This window comes from Oratosquilla oratoria, chromosome 9 (assembly GCF_046742065.1).
Source record: "Oratosquilla oratoria isolate Oo_2021 chromosome 9, ASM4674206v1, whole genome shotgun sequence".
NCBI classification, from domain to species: domain Eukaryota; kingdom Metazoa; phylum Arthropoda; class Malacostraca; order Stomatopoda; family Squillidae; genus Oratosquilla; species Oratosquilla oratoria.
This window is the reverse complement of record NC_134785.1, coordinates 39,048,204-39,066,027: the sequence shown is the minus strand read 5'-3', so window position 1 is coordinate 39,066,027 and position 17,824 is coordinate 39,048,204. Positions and strand designations below refer to the sequence as shown.

The window sequence follows — 17,824 nt, the reverse complement described above, 5'->3', positions numbered from 1 at the left end:
CGTGAGTCTTCATGCAACTCTATTTGCTAAAAAGCAGAGTTGATATCTATAGTGCTAAAATATCTATTCTTAGTTCCCAAACTTCTAAAAATGTCCCCTATCCCTGGTAATGGTAACCTGTCACGCATGATGTGCTTATTCAATTCCCTATAATCAATAACTGGGCGCATAATACCATTTGAATTTGGCACCAGAATCAAAGGAAAGTTCCACTCACTTTTACTATGTTCAATAATACCCTGCGATAACATTTCGGTGATCATTTTATCTACTACTGCTAATTTAGGGTGAGGAACTCTGTAAGCGGGAATGTAAATAGGCTGAGTTCCTGGTTTTAATTTAATCTGTTTTAAAACAGTTGTTTTGCCTAAGGCGTCCCCCGACAAAGCAATTGCTTTATTGTGCTTCACGAGCAAAGTAACTAAACTTTCATCCAACTTAGGGCAATTGGTAGGTTCTAGTTGATTCTTGTATTTCTTTCCTAACTCTATTTTTTCCTGAACTGAACAGATTGATGAAATTGGTAATTCTACCTCCTCAGTACTCTCATCTTAATGGGTTTTGTACACACCTGAAAACATCCTATTTGTGTACCTTTCCTTAAAACTATATCTTTATTCAAAGTATTAATCATTAATAATTCTACCATGTTCTTATTTGACTTATAAATCCCTGAATCCAATTTCAAACCTTTTAATCTAATTGATTCTGGGATGGTTAAAATTTCATAGTCTACAGTGACTCCTTTCAACTGTATTTAACCCTGTTAATTGCTCTGGAGTGTAATAATGTCGACTTTATTACGCCACCATCCACAATTTGCAAGGTTTCATTTGTAGTTGATGAATTAGTAATTTCTGGGATTTCTTGAACATCTGAGTTGGGTTCACTATATGTGGCTTTACTTTCTGTTGGTCTGGACCGCTCGGCCTCGTTATCTAAAATAAAAATGTTATCTTTCCTATCCATTTCTAGGGATTCTTTGATTCCTGTCACTGGTTTTAAGTCTGGTTGATTTAAAAATGGGATTAACTGTGATTTCACTAAGATCCGTAAGTCAGCAGGACATATGACCATGTTTTCTTTTCTCATAGTTGCAAATCCTATCAATAATTCTCCTGGAAAAACAGATTCTTCTACAACTATCGCTGGAATGTGCAAATGTTCATTTGTATATAAGCTGACTTCTAGTTCAACCTTACCTAATGTTTTTAACTGATTTCCAGTTACTCCTTGCAACGAGTAATGGATTGGTTCTTTGGTGTTGGAGTTTTCTTTCACCCTTCTATCACTCTTATCCTTAACACAATACTGTCTATATGTATATATATGGGGAGTTCTGCAATATTTGTTTATTCTGTGTCTGGGGGTTTTCCTCTTTTTTCCTGGTGCGTACGAAAATTCTACATTCATGTGTTTTATGCCCTGTCTTCTTATGATACATACAGAAAGGTGGGTTTCTACACTGATACTCATCATGACCCTCATATTTGCAATTTTTACAAATAGTTCCATAATAACAGTCTTGTGCTTTATGGGCCCAAGTATTACAATTGTAACATACAATTCTAGTATCCCTGGATGGACTTCTAACTTTCTGTCTATGTCATAATTCTCTTTTCTTATACTCACTTCTAGAATTCCCAGTTTCTTTCTGTTGTCCCATTTTCATCACATATGGATTTATGATTTTGGTCTCGCTGTACCCTTGAAGAAGATAATCGACCTTCCCTAAATTTATATTTGACTTGAGATCTTTATACAGCTTTTCTGCCGTTAAATCATCATATTTTCTTTTAACAATCCAAATGTGATTAATTTTATTACCTGAGAAACTTTCATTTTGTCACTAGATCTTTCTATCCAATCTGAATCTTTCAAGATAGAATTCATGTCTTTTGACCATCTATCTAATCTAGCTAAGTATTCTGTGTCTGATTCACTTGTTCTAACTTCTTTGATCATTCTAACCAAAGACCTGATAGGATCCTGATCACACTTTGACATAAAATGTTTAATGAAGGCTTTTTTATAGGCTTCATATTGGTTGATATCTTCCATTTGCTGGAAATTTATGATAAACCTAGCTCTACCTTTCTCAGGATCTACATTCTCCTTTAAAATTTCTATTTTCCTTTTTTCATCTGTTATATTTTTGCTTACAATTAATGTATCTATCAAGTTAAGGAACTTATTAACTCCTAAGGTGTTTTCATCACCGGTGAATTTGGGAATGTTTATATTTGAGGTATGAACCTCATGACGCAAGACTGTGTTATTCATACCTTCAGTAAGTTGATTTGACTTGACTGCCTCTACGTTAGTCTTCCTTACGTACTTCAGCCTCGTCGTTCATCAACCTCGTCGTTCGTCAACCTCGTCGTTCCTCATCAATCTTCGTTGGAGATCGTCTTGTTCCACTCGTAGTAAGAAGACTCCTCGTTCTATCAACACAGGCTTGGTTGTGATTGTACTATGCGTGGTTATTGCGCTTGCACTGTCAATTGGTGTACTCTTCGGAGGCATTCGTCTAATCACTTCCGAGGAGGTTCATCCCACCGCTGCCACCACTGTTAGTTCCGCTGCCACTAACACTTTCAGTAATTCCTCAGTCACTTACGTTATTCATCTGTAGGCCCCATGCCTCTTCCTTAACTCAGGCTTTAGTCAAGTTCCACTAATCAGTTCGAAGGTTAAGTAAACGTATTTGTCTTTCTCTTTTCTTCCGAATAAGATTACATTTGGTTATTCAAGATTCGCCAAGGGACTCCCACCTGGGATCCTTGTACACCCACCAAGCCAAGTCTGCTTCGACGTCACTATTTAATTCATCCAATAACTTTGAACGTTACAAATAAGTGCCACTCTTTAAGGGCGTGACTTTCCCTCCGTGCACCAATAATTTCTCTCCTTCTCCACCCTTTTCTCCAATCAGAAAGGCTGTTATACTGTCTCAAGCAATACTGTTTACGCAAGCACTTCTGTCACAAGCGGAACGTGGCTTAGTGTTTACATTTCGTCACATCAGCACCTCTATCGATACCCTAGCTTATGTTTACAAACATTAGACGGTAAGCGAGAATATGCAACTCTGCAACTTCCTCTCGGACATGTTTCAAAATATCCAATAACAAAACATTATTCCTTTCCACCTACCCTTCTATCTACCTACTTGTCTACCTCAATCTACCGGCCTCTTACAGGGCTCGGCAGCTATCCTTGGTCGTCCCAACCAATTATTTCTACTACCCTCATACACTCGTTAATGATTATCGGTGACAGCAAAGATAACACAGGCCTACTTTTATACATGATACAGGCTGATACACCTACCTCCCGGCGTTGTCTTTTTTTTTTCAATAGCATTGCTCCTTCGACGGCGTTTGCTTGCCGAACCTGGGGTCTCGTCGATGACAAAAATTGTCGATGTTGCATTTTCTTTTAGAATGGGCTTTATGCTAATTCCCAGTGATTCGGCAAGCCCAGGGTCCCGAGTGTACTTTTTTTTAACCTTTCGAGCAATTTCGCTTTCCATCCAGGCTTCCATAACTCGTGCCGTCTGCACCGAATGATCTAGTCCTTTTTGCGAACAGGATCTTTCGGAAAAGAATGAAAACTAACTCCATCCACAGCGGAAAGCTTCGTCGAATCTGTTGCAATTTGCGGCGACACAATAAACTATTTTCGAACTAAATACTTGGTAAAATCTTGCTAACACACGAAATATGGCAGATCACTGATCAAGTTGACCGCGCAGCACGGCATTTTATAGTGCACGCACACGGCATGCATCAGAATGTAAACAGCAAGTTTGACGTCACAGCCAATAGAGCGTTACGAGAACAGCCGAAGATCGGCGAAGGAAAAGTTTGTCTGCTACCGATATTTTGATAGGCCTTTTTTTATCACATTGCATAATAATTAGGATTTGTTTTTGCATTATTTTATTTAAAAAAAATGAGAGCCATACATCTAGCAAATATTTACCACCTCACCTCTTTGAAAACCTTCTCAATTGACCTTTAAGTACTCGATGGAACTGCGGGAATAAAATTATTGCATTGCTTGAAGGAATTCGTGTATTTCGACTCCGCAGCATTGCTTAAAAAATGTACCTTGCGAGGCACTGGCGGAAGTACTGAGGGTGTATTCCAGGACTCATTACCCACTCCTTAACATCACGCCAAAGTTGATCGACAGTTTGCATGTATATTTCTTGGTTGTCTGGGTCAACGATTTTTTTTTTTTTTTTTTTTTTGTGATTTATTGTGTGGTGTGTATAGCCGATGTCTCCGACGTTATGGCAGGCACGTCAACAGTCACTGAAAATTATGGACCCTGGCCTGACAAAATGGCGAATACGGAACACTAAAGTGTCTGTATCCATTTTCTCTCCCTTGGGGTCTACGAGTGGAACAAGGAAGGGCTTCTTGGACTCCCTTTCGATGCCACCAAACAACCACACCTGAAACAGAAGTCTCCCGACGTTTGCGTGTCTGCGAGTGATAAGTGTCTCGTCTATTTCCATTATGCCTAGACCACTAATTGGTTCCTGATGGTTATACCATTCCTTGCAAACATCACTACAAAAATTGCGCCAGTCTATATTTGTAAATGAAAACTGCAAATCGTAATTGGTGTCTCCATGGCTAAAGTTCTTCAAAACCCACTTATTTTTGAAGCATACGAACTGCCAATGCAGTATTACTTTTCTCCAGAGAAGTACCTTTATAATAACTAACGCTAAAAGTGCACGTTTTCTTTTGCTTCTATATTACGCATGTGATGTAATTTGCGCACACCCACATATGTTGGTCCGTGCGAAACCAGCACGGTTTATTGCACCTCAGGCAATTAACAGACGACGGCAGAACCCCGTGTTCTCTCATAAGTCCAAGGAAGCCCTATTATTTTTGTAACAGCTCTTACTAAGGTCACCTAGAGTTGGAGAACACCCAGTGCAGAACAACAAAGCCATCGTCTAATTGATATTGACTTTTTTAACGTTAGGAAATAAGGGTCATATACACAGAGTTAGGAAAGAAATATCGGAACTGGACAAGTGAGGAGAAATTACCTCAAAGTAGAATATATATAATTCAGAAATTATATTTGTTTTCATGTAAAGGGTGGTTTGGCAGACGGAATAGGAGTAGATATTAGTATTTTGTGTGTGAGTGCGAGAAAAAAAATTGTTTGGACGCTACTATATGGTAGTTTATAACAATACATTAGATTGTACGAGTTTACAATTTAGAGGTTTATCGTCGCAAGTTTAGATGTAAATATAGTGCTTACTTAGAGGCATATATTATGTAAAAAACATATAACCTATATATTATGTATATAAAAATATTACAAAATATATGAGTTGCTGTCAGATATAGAAGCTTTTGGAAAAAATGGATTTGATAGCTGTTATCTTCCTCGGATGTTTACATATTAGTCTAAGCTCCAGGATCGCGAGTTGTGCATACGTGCACTGCGCACGAAGTGATCCTAATTCTGGTACAAATGAATACTTTACTTGAAACTTAGTTTGGTCCTAACAGATATGATGCAACCTTACAAAGCAAGCAAAAAGGTTGTGGGCTTCTGGATTGCTGACAAAAAAAGTCAGAAGTTTAACTTTGCGGAATTACAGGAGGCATGTAGGTATGTTATCAGACAATATTGTGGTGTATTAAAGAATACCACCATGTCATTTTCAAGTAAAGTTGTTGCTAGTGACCTATTCAAATGAATTTTGAGTAATTGACGGCAGCGTACACATAATCTGTAGGTTATTATTTCCAAACGGTGAAGGTGTCATAAGTAAACTCTTATCCTTATGCTTGACTTGATTTAATGACGAATGATGCAATGTCACTTTTGAGCTGTAAATTTATTGCCTGATATGTTTAGGGCTTTGCTTGCCTAACATCAATGGCTTGGAGGAATTGGGGGGCCTACTACTTTCGAAATTACCTTTTTAGTAAACTGATCTTGTAGAGCTGAGTTATGGATATCTTCTTTGATTTTTGTTGATGACTTGACACTTGTGTATCTGAACTAAAAAAAGTGAGTGTTGTGGGGACATTGTATTAGTTTGGATTTAGACCATGATTTTATTATGTAAGCAATACTTGTGTGCTATTTTCAGAATACATAGGGATTTGCACTTCTGTTTTTGTTTTTGAAATATCTGTTTTCTTTGAAAATTATTCTCAACACAAAATTGTAGGATAAATTTTTAGAAGTGCACACCTATGCAATATAGCTATAGAAAATTTAATATTTATTTTGTAAGTTTTAATATGTCAAAGCAATATATATATTTCTTGGAAATCAATAACAGAAAAAAATTGCTGAAAGAGATTCACTAATGAATGCACTATGGAGCCATGACAACTACTTGAGATGCCATCTTTGTTTTGATAGATGCAGAGGTTGAAGAAATTAAGGTATTACAAATTCATCTTACCTAAACTAACCTAACCTCCATTTAATAATGCAGTACTTGTAATTCAAGAGGTCATCAGGGTAGTCATCAGGGATGTTGACAGCTGGTTTTGGTATCTGATTTGACTGCGGGATGTAGAGGAGTTTCAGAGTTAGAAGAACACCATGAAGCTCAGCTCCATAGCACTGTTTTAAAAATATATAGCATGGTGACATCACTTGGAGTGCGACAACACCTGGTACACAATGTCAGTGCCATCGTTAAACTGACATTGATTGGACTGGACAAACAGCAATATGGTGTCTCGAACCTGTCATCACAATTCTATTCAATAGTGTGTTTGCTTTTAGCATTTTTTTTTTTTTTAATTCCCAGCCAAGAAAAATGTATATTATGGTAATATAATTTACCAAATGGATATTTAATTTTCTATTGCTATGTTGTGCAGGTGTGTATTTCTAAAAGAATACTAATTGCTGCCAATGAATAACAATAGATGTAATGTTTATGGCAAAATAGAAATGATTTGATGTGGAAGGCATTGGATCAGTCAATCCATACTCTTGTGTCTCTTGCAGGAGACTCATGTCTCCCGGGTAACTGGTAACGGCCACTGGGCAGGCCCATAAGTCACTCAGGGAATAGATATTTTGTTGTTGTCCAGGGATTGTTAGTGTGGGGAGGTATAGGATGAGGTGTTCAGAGTTCTTCATGTTGTGCTTATATCTAGGGCAGTTTGATTCTATGGCTGGGCCAATTCTATGTTGGTATTGGCTAGCTGGATGATATCATCAACACTATTGTGCTAATGTGGTTCTTACTTATCTTGAGAGGGACTTTTGTATGGGGCTGATGTTTGGGTGGTTTTGGTGTAGTAGGCTATTGAGTTTGGTGTTCTATCTTGAAGAGCTTGTTTAGTGATATAGGTGTGAATGCTTTTGTGTGGATATATTGTGTAGTACAGGTGGTAGGATATGAGTAGTATTCTACTTTTTTTTAGATTTAGGTGGAATAGATAACTCATAGGTGATGCTGTAAGTTTTATTTATTTATTTTTTCTTCTACATTCAGTTGGAATGGATGTCAAATATGTGATGCTTGCCTGATTGTAAAAGATGTTTTGTCAAAGGTATAATAGCATTAAAAACAAGATGCTTCCCCAAACACCTAGTTTCACTAATTTATGGCTTTGTACTGTGGTAGCTGTATGCCTTACTGATATTTGTGGCCTTGAATTTCATTGATTGGAAATGTACTGCCCCACAGTGGCTGGCAACAGTCCTTGGTTCTTTCCATAGGGTTGTTTGGGAAGAAGCTAGACTGTTGTCTGTTATATTAATATAGGCCATTTCGGTGTTGCTGACTTACAGCAGTAGGAGGAGGGGAGTAATTGGTGGTTGTTAGATCAGTATTTGAAAAGGAACTGGAATAACACAGAGAATGATATACCCCTAGCTGAAACCATAAATTAATTAGGTATGACAGATGAAGAAAGATTGATGAGTTAAACACCATATGAGGACGGAGCCTTTATTTGTATGATGTTTCGCTTATTACAGCTTTTTCAAGTACAAGTTGAGATACATATGCTTAAGATTAAATAAGGGGAAAGGAGGGAACTTCTTTTCTCTCCCCGTTCCCTCCTTTCCCCTTATTTAATCTCAAGCATATGTATCTCAACTTGTACTTGAAAAAGCTGTAAGAAGCGAAATGTTGTACAAATAAAGGCTCCGTCCTCATATGATGTTTATCTTGTCGGCAACTGCTACATTCATGAAAATGAAGTAAGATACAAGACCTCATAATCATAGCTCCTTTCATGTGTATAACAATTAGGTAAATTCTGTCTACGTCTATGTACCAAAGGCTTCTTCCCCCTGATTAGGGAGGTAGCCAAGTCATTCCCACCTATTCCACTCCCATCTACCACCCTTGTTTCCCTCCCATCTTAGGTCCTTGTGGATGAAGGGTCATCTCTGTCTCCTACCCACTACCTGGGTTAGAAGCAGTGCAGCAAGATGTACATCCAAAGCAAGGCCACTTCACTTAATCGGCAATCCCACCCCCCATGTCTTTGTTAAATACACTAAAATAAATATACAGTGTAGATAAGGGTTCAAATCCAAAAGCAACCAGTTAAATACACCAAAATAAATATATAGTGTAGACAAGGGTTCAAATCCAAAAGCTACCAGTTAAATACACTAAAATAAATATACATTGTAGACAAGGGTTCAAATCCAAAAGCTACCAGTTGCTCCTAACCCTAGCAGTCTGAATACATAGGGCAAAGGTATATTGTTGTAACAAAGTTCCTCATGCTGTATGTTTTTCAGTAGTAAAGTGTATAGAGTTATCAGAGTAGGCAGTTCAAAAGTAGTACCAGTATGGGGTGTACAGTTGGCACAGATGTGCTAATATGAGTCATAGGTAACTACTGTACTTTATGTATGTGTTGAGTTAGTGGCATGAAGAAGTTATATTTGTGTTTTTTTACACAAAGATTTCTCATAAGGCACTGTATTGTGAAATTTGAAATTTCAGTTCACGGCTTGCAGCTAACCATTTCCAATTAACCCAGTGCATTTACTGATTAATCTTTAGTCTGGCTGTTGCTATGAGATGAGTTTACTCATAGTGGGATGGGTCCTGTGCTTGTATCTTCAATAATTTTAATTTCCTATTGCTTTGCAGGAAAAATAACATCATCTTGCAAAAGGTAGGAAAGCTCTCAGTATCTTCATCTGTGTTTTGGTGTGGGTATTTTTGGCTGCAATTGTGAGGTTCTTGTATAGTAGAGAGTGTACTTTTATGTTGTGATAGAATACTGTGTACCAGTGTTGAGGTGGTGGACTACTTTCAAAACTTTAATGAAAAATTGAGCCAATTTTATTCAACTGAAGGTTGGAGCCCAGACTGAAAGTATGTCTACCAATCAAAATCCAATTCTGTTGATCCATCCCTCTGCTGATCAAAATCATCTGGTATTAGCCATAGCTTATCAATTATCAGTACAGTACTGGGGTGTCATTGACCTAAAATAAGTTAAGTTGGAGAATTTCAAGAAGGTAACAGTGAAGAAATTCAAAGGTGCTGTGAAGTGGTTTATCAGGCAGTTGTTGATATGTATGAGTGCACTCTGGATGTTGATAAGATAGAGGCACTGATGGGGGTAGGGAATTTTTGATATTGTGTTATCAATATCCTGCCCACTATAGTAATCATGAGTAATGTTTTCTTCAGTTAATATGATTATCTGATGTTTGTGATTCATGCATTCAGGATCAATTCATAAAGTTTTGTTTGTATTTTCATATAATTGTTATATTTTTGTGAAAGATCTTTAATTTGCTATTACTATCAGTAAAGATATGATATTTGCTTATCATGCAGTTTACAGGAAGTTATAACCTGTCATTAATCTGGTAGTAAATGCCTGGAAACTACAGGAAATTAATGGTAATACTGGTATTCATTAATTATGAAAATTTGGAAGCCAGCTTTGCAGTTGATATTTTTTTCTATCTCATTTAACATTTATCATGAAACCAGGATACAGGAAATTGTTCTTGTCCATACAGTAGCAGGATTTTAAGAAGAGTATGTCAGACTACTGCCAGACAACTGAGTTCTGTCCCTGCCCCAAAATTACTTAACTTCCCCACCTCCACAAGGAGGTACAACCTCAAGGTGCTGGCACCCAATCTGTGGACTGGGCCCAGAAAATCACTCAGTTCACCTTCCCACACAACTCATAACAATCTCCCCTACTTTACTCCTTTTTTTCACATAAAGAGAACAGTACACTAGTACCAGCCCTTCCACTTTTCCTCCTCTTAGCAAGTAAAATAGAAACCAACACAGGTTTTGTGCAGCCATGCACAAAACCTATAAACAGGTAATGAAAGGATTAATTAAAGAACAGTTATGGTTGCTATAGATATGAATAAGGCTTTTGACAAAGTCCCCAGATGCATGTTATCCAAAAACATCATGTAATGCAAGACCAACATGCTCTCAATTATGCCACCAGTGCATTATATTAATACAAAGGTAAGCCTGAACTGTTCTATAAGTTTGTAATGGCAAAATAAGACACAGAGAGGGAATTTTAGTTGACAGTGTGTGGAAAAGTTTATGAAGAAACATCAACACAAACTGAAATAGTGAACAGAAATTGCCAATCAGATTTCACAAAAAAGTATTTAGTAGAGGAGAGAAAAGTAGGCAATAATGTATTAATCTCTTAAGTACGATGATACCTATGTAGGCATCATGAGGCGTAAGTGGGTACACGAGGATGCCAGCATCAGCGTCTTGATTATATATTTTTTGTAGTTGTACACAAATTACCCTAGATTCTGTGAACTAGTTTGATAATGTTTTCTGTGTTTATTATTACTCAGAGTAAAAGAGAATGGGTAATACAGCAATGACTTTATATTTTATAATGCGAGTAGTGTAATGCATCATACATATGGCAGCTGATGCTGCGCCCGAGAATTTGACTGGTACTGAAGTGGTTAAATATAGAAGTGAAGGAGGTACACAAACTGTTGGAATTAGTAGATGTGAGAAGAACTTCAGTGCTTGATGGGATCTCATATTTGCTACTGAAGGAGAACAAGACTTATAATCTAATCATTTGCCCTTTGGAGAAGGGATTGAACCACAAGACTGGAAAGAAATTATCATATTACAAATTGATATAGGATGAATTGAAAGAATATTGTTAAACTACAGACCAGTATCACTGACCATCATGATAACTAAACTGTGTGAGAGTATTGTGAAGACAGAGGAGTTAAATATTTTGAAGATAAGAATATTTTTGCAGATAATCAGTTTAATTTTAGTACAGACAGATTATATGCCAAACCTGCTAAGCTTGTACTTAAGAGCAGTGAATGTTCTGTAGGAGAGAGAGAGAGTGGATGAATTTTGTGTACCTAAATCAAGAGAAGGTATTTTATAAGGTACCTCACAATAGACTTTTGTGGAAACTGGAGCATATTGAAGGACTTAGAGGTGAGCTCCTTAAATGGATACAATGTTCCCTGAAAGACTAGGCCATGAGAACATTAGTGAAGGACAAGATGTCATGATGGAGGATAGTGACTAGTGGAGTTCCACAAGGGTCAGTTCTGGCACCTGTAATGTTCTTAATACATTATACATAAATGGCAAGATGAAAAACATGACAAGTTACACAACATTTGCAATGGTCATGAAAATGAAAGATGAAGATTTAAATGGTTACAGTATATAGGTAATACATATGCATGGAGTCAGATATGGGAAATTAACTTTCATTGTAAAAAATCATTGGAAATGATTCAGTTACAAAAGAAAGGGAAGAAAAAGATCTGGGAGTATTGATCATGAATACCTCATCACCTGACAAACATGTCTGCAAGATTGTGGGTGAAATAAAAATGTTTAGTTTACATAGTGGCTTTTCATTACTTGAATGAGGTGATGAAAAAAAGAATAGAGAATGCCTGATATGCCCTGCTGTGGTGGTGTGATCTCCACATAAAGTGAAGAAAACAAGATTGAGATAATACAAAATGCAGCAATTAAGTTGGTTCTTGGCTGTGTAGGTAAAATGCTCAAAGATAGTTGTTGTTGTTGTTATGGGCTATTGTTTACTAGCACTTCTGTCCTTGTGGACAATCTTGTGCTGCTGTCTTGCATTATCTTGTATTTTGTATGTTGGTTTGATTAGTCAAAGGTATTTATAGGTTGGTTGATAGTTCTATTTTCTGTAGAAATTTGTGGAAAGATGATTGAGGTATTGTTTTGTAGCCCAAGATTTTATGTAGGGTCAGTATTGTTTGATGTGGTAGATGGTAGAATAGGTACAGTATTTATTTTGGGGTGGAGTATAAATATGGCAGTCCAGTAGTGTGTATAATGTTGTGAGGGAGCTGAGAGCTTTACATTGGGAAATAGGAGGGTCATTTTCTACCATGATGTGACCATGTGTGAAGAGGGAATGGCTCATTTTTAGGTGTACTAATTCTTTCGGAACATTTGTTCTGTTGTTAAAGATAGCCATGCATTGGTTTTAAGAGGTTTATTGAATGTTGTTCCTAGCACCTTTGGCTCATGTTTAGCAATATTGATTGAAAAGCTGAGTAAAAGTCTGTCACTGGTAGTGAAATGGAGGTATCAAAAGGAGTAAATACCACCTTTCAGGCTGCCTTGTCAGCTTTTTCATTGCCAAGGAAGCTTACATGGGATGGTGCCCAGCAAAAGGATACAGCTTTAAGAATAAGTAGAGACTAGGATGATCCATGAATGGATTTTGTGGATCAGGTAGTGGCAGGACTCGGAGTTGGAAATTGCTTGTAGGTTACTTTTTTAATCCAGTATGATTATATTAGATTCAGGGGGAGCTGTATTCATCATATCAGGCAGTGAGGATGGCACAGAGTCCAGCAGTGAAGATTTAAGTGATGGGGAGCCAGAGACCCAGATCTTGTTTTACTTTGGGACACTATTGTGCAACCCACTCCATGGTTTGAATAGGAGCCATTGGTGTATATATTCATATCTGTTGAAAAGGTAGATAGGTGAGAGAAATTCTAGTTGAATGGCTTTAGTTAATTTTTGGTCCTTTATTAACCTGGCTAAGGTGAGATAGAGGCATAGGCCAAAATAGCATATTGGGCATCCAGAACCTTTAAGAGAGCTCTGGCTGCAAAAGGCTTTGTGTTCATGATGTGCACATACTCTGCATTCCTTTCCACCAACTTAATTTTACAGGCCTTAGAGGTAAAGTCCATTGGCCTCCCTAAGAGGTGAGTCTGACATGTCTTTCACAGGACAATCACTTATAGGTATCTAACATTGGTCACACCCACAATAATACATCACAGACAACAGTCCAGCAATTCTTCTCAGAGAATTATAGGAGGGCCCATTGATTGCTGGTTACTGTTACGCTGCAGGTTTTCAGTGAGGGAAACTCAAGGCAACAATGACAACAGTGGCTGGTAACAACCATTGGAACCTCCCACAGATTTCTCTGGAAAGAAACTTTGGACTGTTGTCTGTGTTGTATCAATGTGGGACTATTTCTATCTCACTAGATCAAAGTAAAAGGGAGAGGAGAGCAGTTGCTGGTTATCAGGTTTCCATGTGTGAACAATTTTAAGAAATACAGGGCTGCACCTCTTGGTAGAGGCAAGGGAGTTAACAGGTTTTGAAAATGGACAGCTTCACTGTCCATCTTGCAGGACCACCACGTGTAGATACCTGTCACATGTCCCTCCAACAATGAATTTTATCATTGCATGTAAATTTATTATGGGGTATTAGGAAGTTTCATTGACTGAAGTTACAAGTCACTAATATATAGTCCTATATGGACTTATTTGATATTTACATTTGAAACTGACTTGTAAATTGTAATTTGGTGGTACATTTGTAGGTATTGACATTTAATTTATTTCTTTGTTAAAAGAGTATATGCTTAGTGATTTGAAGTTGGAGTATTAGTATTAATTTATCATTATACTAATTTTGGTTTGCAGAGTTTGTTTAATCAGGTGAAGTTCTCATTTTGATTTTATTTAATGAGCTGTTTTGAGAATGGGCTTATATGAGTAGTCTACAAATGTAAGGTAGTAATGTTACTGAAGTTTTTCTGTTTAGAATAATCAATTACAGGTATTTGAATGAATGAAATATTTGTGAACATCAAATAGTAATAATGGTTGTCTTGAGTTTCACTGACTGGAAACCTGTAGTCCCACAGTAACCAGCAGTAGTCCACAGGGCCTCCCATAGACTTCTGCAAAGAAACTTTGGACTGATGTGTGAATCCATTTCTCTGTCACTGGCTAGCAGTAGAAGGAATAAGGAAGTATTGTCTGGTTGTTGTCTACCCTTTTGTCATTAAAATTGGAGGGAAATAGGCCCAGTCTAAAGATTTAGCGCCAACCTTGTAGGGTATCTGAAGGTAAGGAATTTGGGAAGTCATGAAAATAGTTTACAGGGAAATTATTCCCTCTGAAGTCCACCTCACAGAATCATTACTTAGTTGCGCCTTTCAGTGATTCTTGTTATGTTTAATGTTTATACAAGTAAATTGGGCAAAGATGAATTTTTTGTTAAGATTGATTGATTATTGTATAGAGAATGTTTGGTCATTGATGGGTTTTAAGTTTTATTTGTTGGTAAAGTAGCAAATTAAGTAAGTAGTGGACCAAAATTAATTCTATCCCATGTAAACAGGAGTACCGTAGTTATATTAAGTGCAGCTCCATTGTAAATCATGTTACAGAACTTATGATCTACTACTGTGTATTTATTTACATTTATGTTACCAAGGTCCTTATAGTTGGATCAATTTAATCATGTTACCACTTGAGATTCTTGCCTCCCATATACAGATTGACATGGAGAAGAGTTTGGAAGAGCAAGGGCCTTTTGATCTCATCCTCCACAAGATGACGGCTCTTTATGCTCTTGCACTTCATCATCATGAAGATGTAAGTGCTATTTTATTGTCTTGTTTAAAAGAAGTGGTGCTAAACAGGAAAAGAGGATAGTGAAGTTTGATTGATTGTGATTAATGATTTTTCTTTATATGTCTTAAATAAATGATAGCTATAAGATATGAAGATTATTTCTCATGCTAAGAAAGAAGTCATACAGAAGAGAGGTTGTTCTATCAGAGGAAGAATTAAAGCAAATAGAATGAGGAGTTGAAGTCTGAAAGAATGAATGAATTAGGCATGGTCACCAAAATAAAGTCTATACAGCAGGCAACAGTGGATTTATATGTGTATGACTTCAGAGAATCATATGAAGCATGTAGTAGTACTGCATAAAGTCAACACCAATATTGTAAGAATTTTTGTATCCATTCTATGTGAATCTTTTATTATGATTAGGATGTTACCTGCATATACATTAGGAACTTCAGTTCCACCTGTATAGACCCAAAATATGCAACACAGTATAAAGGTGGAATTATACACAAAAGCATACTATTTTTTTTATCAAGAATGAAACTGAATAATCATTGACACTACAGTACTTAGAAATGATTACATTCATATACAAAGGAAACAACATACAAGACCACAAACATATACATACTACATCATCACCCATGGGTGCACAAGCCAACTGAACCATGTAATGACAATCCATATCTGAATGCACACCACTACATGTATCTAATCGTACAATCAGCAGATGGAAGAGGAAACAAAGTCTAAGACCAACTCACCAACTTAAGCATTATAAGCTCCAGTGTACTCCCCACTATGCAACCCTCCTTTCCCCAACACAACCAACAAGCAACTTTACCAGATAATGTAGTGTTCTCACCTCATTATCCACAAACAGCATGGGAGACCATTCATGATCTCCCCTTCAACCACTTCCCAATGAAAATAATTATAGAACTCACAAAAAAATTAAACCCATCCACAAAAAAAGACATAATCTACTATAGCAAAGGAGAATGGGCATAGTATACAACAGTACACAACAAATGAGGAGTATGAAAGGGAATAGGAGGAATGGTAGTAAATGGTGGGATGAAGAGGTGAAGGTAGTGGTGGAAGAAAATAAGCATATGAATATTACTTGCAAGATAGAACTAGGAAACATATAATAGGTATATAAGGAAAAGAATAGAAACAAAATGCTTCTGTTAACCCATCCACCTGCGATGACAAGATTCTTGTCATCGGAGTTGAATGGGTAGAAGTAAAATGATAAGGGAGACATAGAGGTGAGCAGATATAAAGTGGGATAAGTTTCACAGAAAATTTTGAAAATGAAAATAAAAATTTGTTTTGAGATAGAAGTTCAAAGATTGAGAGTGGGTGGGTGGGTGAGTCAGGTAGATAGAAAAGGTTAAAGAATGCTCACTTAAAGAAGGAAAAATACCAAAAGACTGGAAAAATGCTGATGTTGTACCAATTTGTAAAGGAGGAAATAAAGAGCCAACAAATTACAGGCCTGTTCCCCTTACAAGCACGGTATATAAAAAGTAGATGGATAAAACATCTGGAGGAGAACAATACCCAAAATCTGAGACAGTTCAGATTTAGACAGGGAAGATCATGTACCACAAATTTGATCTGTTTTTACTCAAGACTACTAGACATAATAGAAGAAAGGGACGAATGGGCTGATTGTGCATTCCTAGCTCTACAAAAAGTTTTTGATAAAGACCCTCACAAAAAACTACTAAGAAAACTGGAAACCATAGGAGGGATACAAGGTAAATTGAAATGAATGGAGGACTTTTTGCATGGAAGAAAAATGAGGGTAGTGCTCAGAGATGAGTTCTGCTTGGAAAGAGGTAATTAGTGGAGTTCCACAAGGATCAGTATTGGAATGTTACATGAGCTTCTTTGCCGATGATCTAAAATTGTTAAGTGAGTACTGAAATGGACTGTGACTCACTACAGAGAGATCTGAACAGGGTTTGGGAATGGAGTCAGAAGTAGGAAGTGGACTTCAACATTAAGAAATGTAGCATAATGGAATTTGGAAAAAATAGAAAAAAAAAGGATATCAGGTCAGTATAGAATTGGTGGAAAGGAAGTAATGAAAATGGGATCTGAAAAAGACGTGGAGGTGATCATCGCAAAAAGATATGTCCCTGACAAACATATAAAGAAAATTGTCGGCAAAACTGATAAGTTGCTAAGATCTATAAAAGTGGCTTTTACTTACTTGGATGAAGAAATAGTAAAGAAAATACTAGTCACACTGATAATGCCTAAATTGGAGTATGCAGTGACACTGTGGTCACCCAGTACTTAAAAGAATATAAGGAAAATTGAGGGAATCCAGAGAGCAACTATGAAGATGGCCCCAATACTATCAAAGATGTCATATGAAGAAAGATTGTCAAAACTAGAACTACAGACTCTGGAACAAAGAAAAGAAAATGGTGACATGTTGACCATCTACAGAATTATGAGAGGTGTGGAAGTCCTTGATAGAGATGACTTTCTAAATTGGTATAAGAGAAACACAAGACGACATATAAGGAAACCCAAAAAAAGACAGTTATAGAAGAGACCTGAAACAAAAGTTTTTCCCACAGAGTGGTGGATGAAGGAAACATATTAATTGAAACAATAGTGTTTGCAAAAACAATACAAGAATTTAAAAGCAAATTAGATATGGTGATATACACCACGAGCGTAGCTCACCTTCCTGTAAGATACAACCAGGTAAATACAGCTAGTTAAATACATATACCAAAGGCTCTTTCCCCCTTACAAGGGAGGGAGCCAAAAAACAAAGGCATAAAATCCACTCCCACCTATTCCGTCCCCACATACTCCACTCTTATCCATACCCCTCCCTCCCTCTTATCTTGGCTCCTCCTGGATGACA

The 17,824-nt window shown here is 37.0% G+C and overlaps 1 protein-coding gene across 2 annotated transcripts in view; it reads left to right on the top strand.

The window, feature by feature from the left end:
• The first annotated feature begins 5,423 nt into the window (after positions 1-5,423).
• The window catches only part of LOC143028313 (inositol-tetrakisphosphate 1-kinase-like), a 62,075-nt gene continuing 49,674 nt past the window's right edge, over positions 5,424-17,824 (top strand). Inside the window, exons 1-3 of one of the 2 annotated variants that reach the window (XM_076190207.1) lie at positions 5,424-5,655; positions 9,137-9,161; positions 14,845-14,943. In XM_076190207.1, coding sequence (XP_076046322.1) covers positions 5,555-5,655; positions 9,137-9,161; positions 14,845-14,943 — 225 coding nt within the window. In that variant the 5' untranslated portion in view covers positions 5,424-5,554. The remainder of the gene's footprint in view (positions 5,656-9,136; positions 9,162-14,844; positions 14,944-17,824) is intronic. The other variant, XM_076190208.1, reaches the window with a different exon arrangement.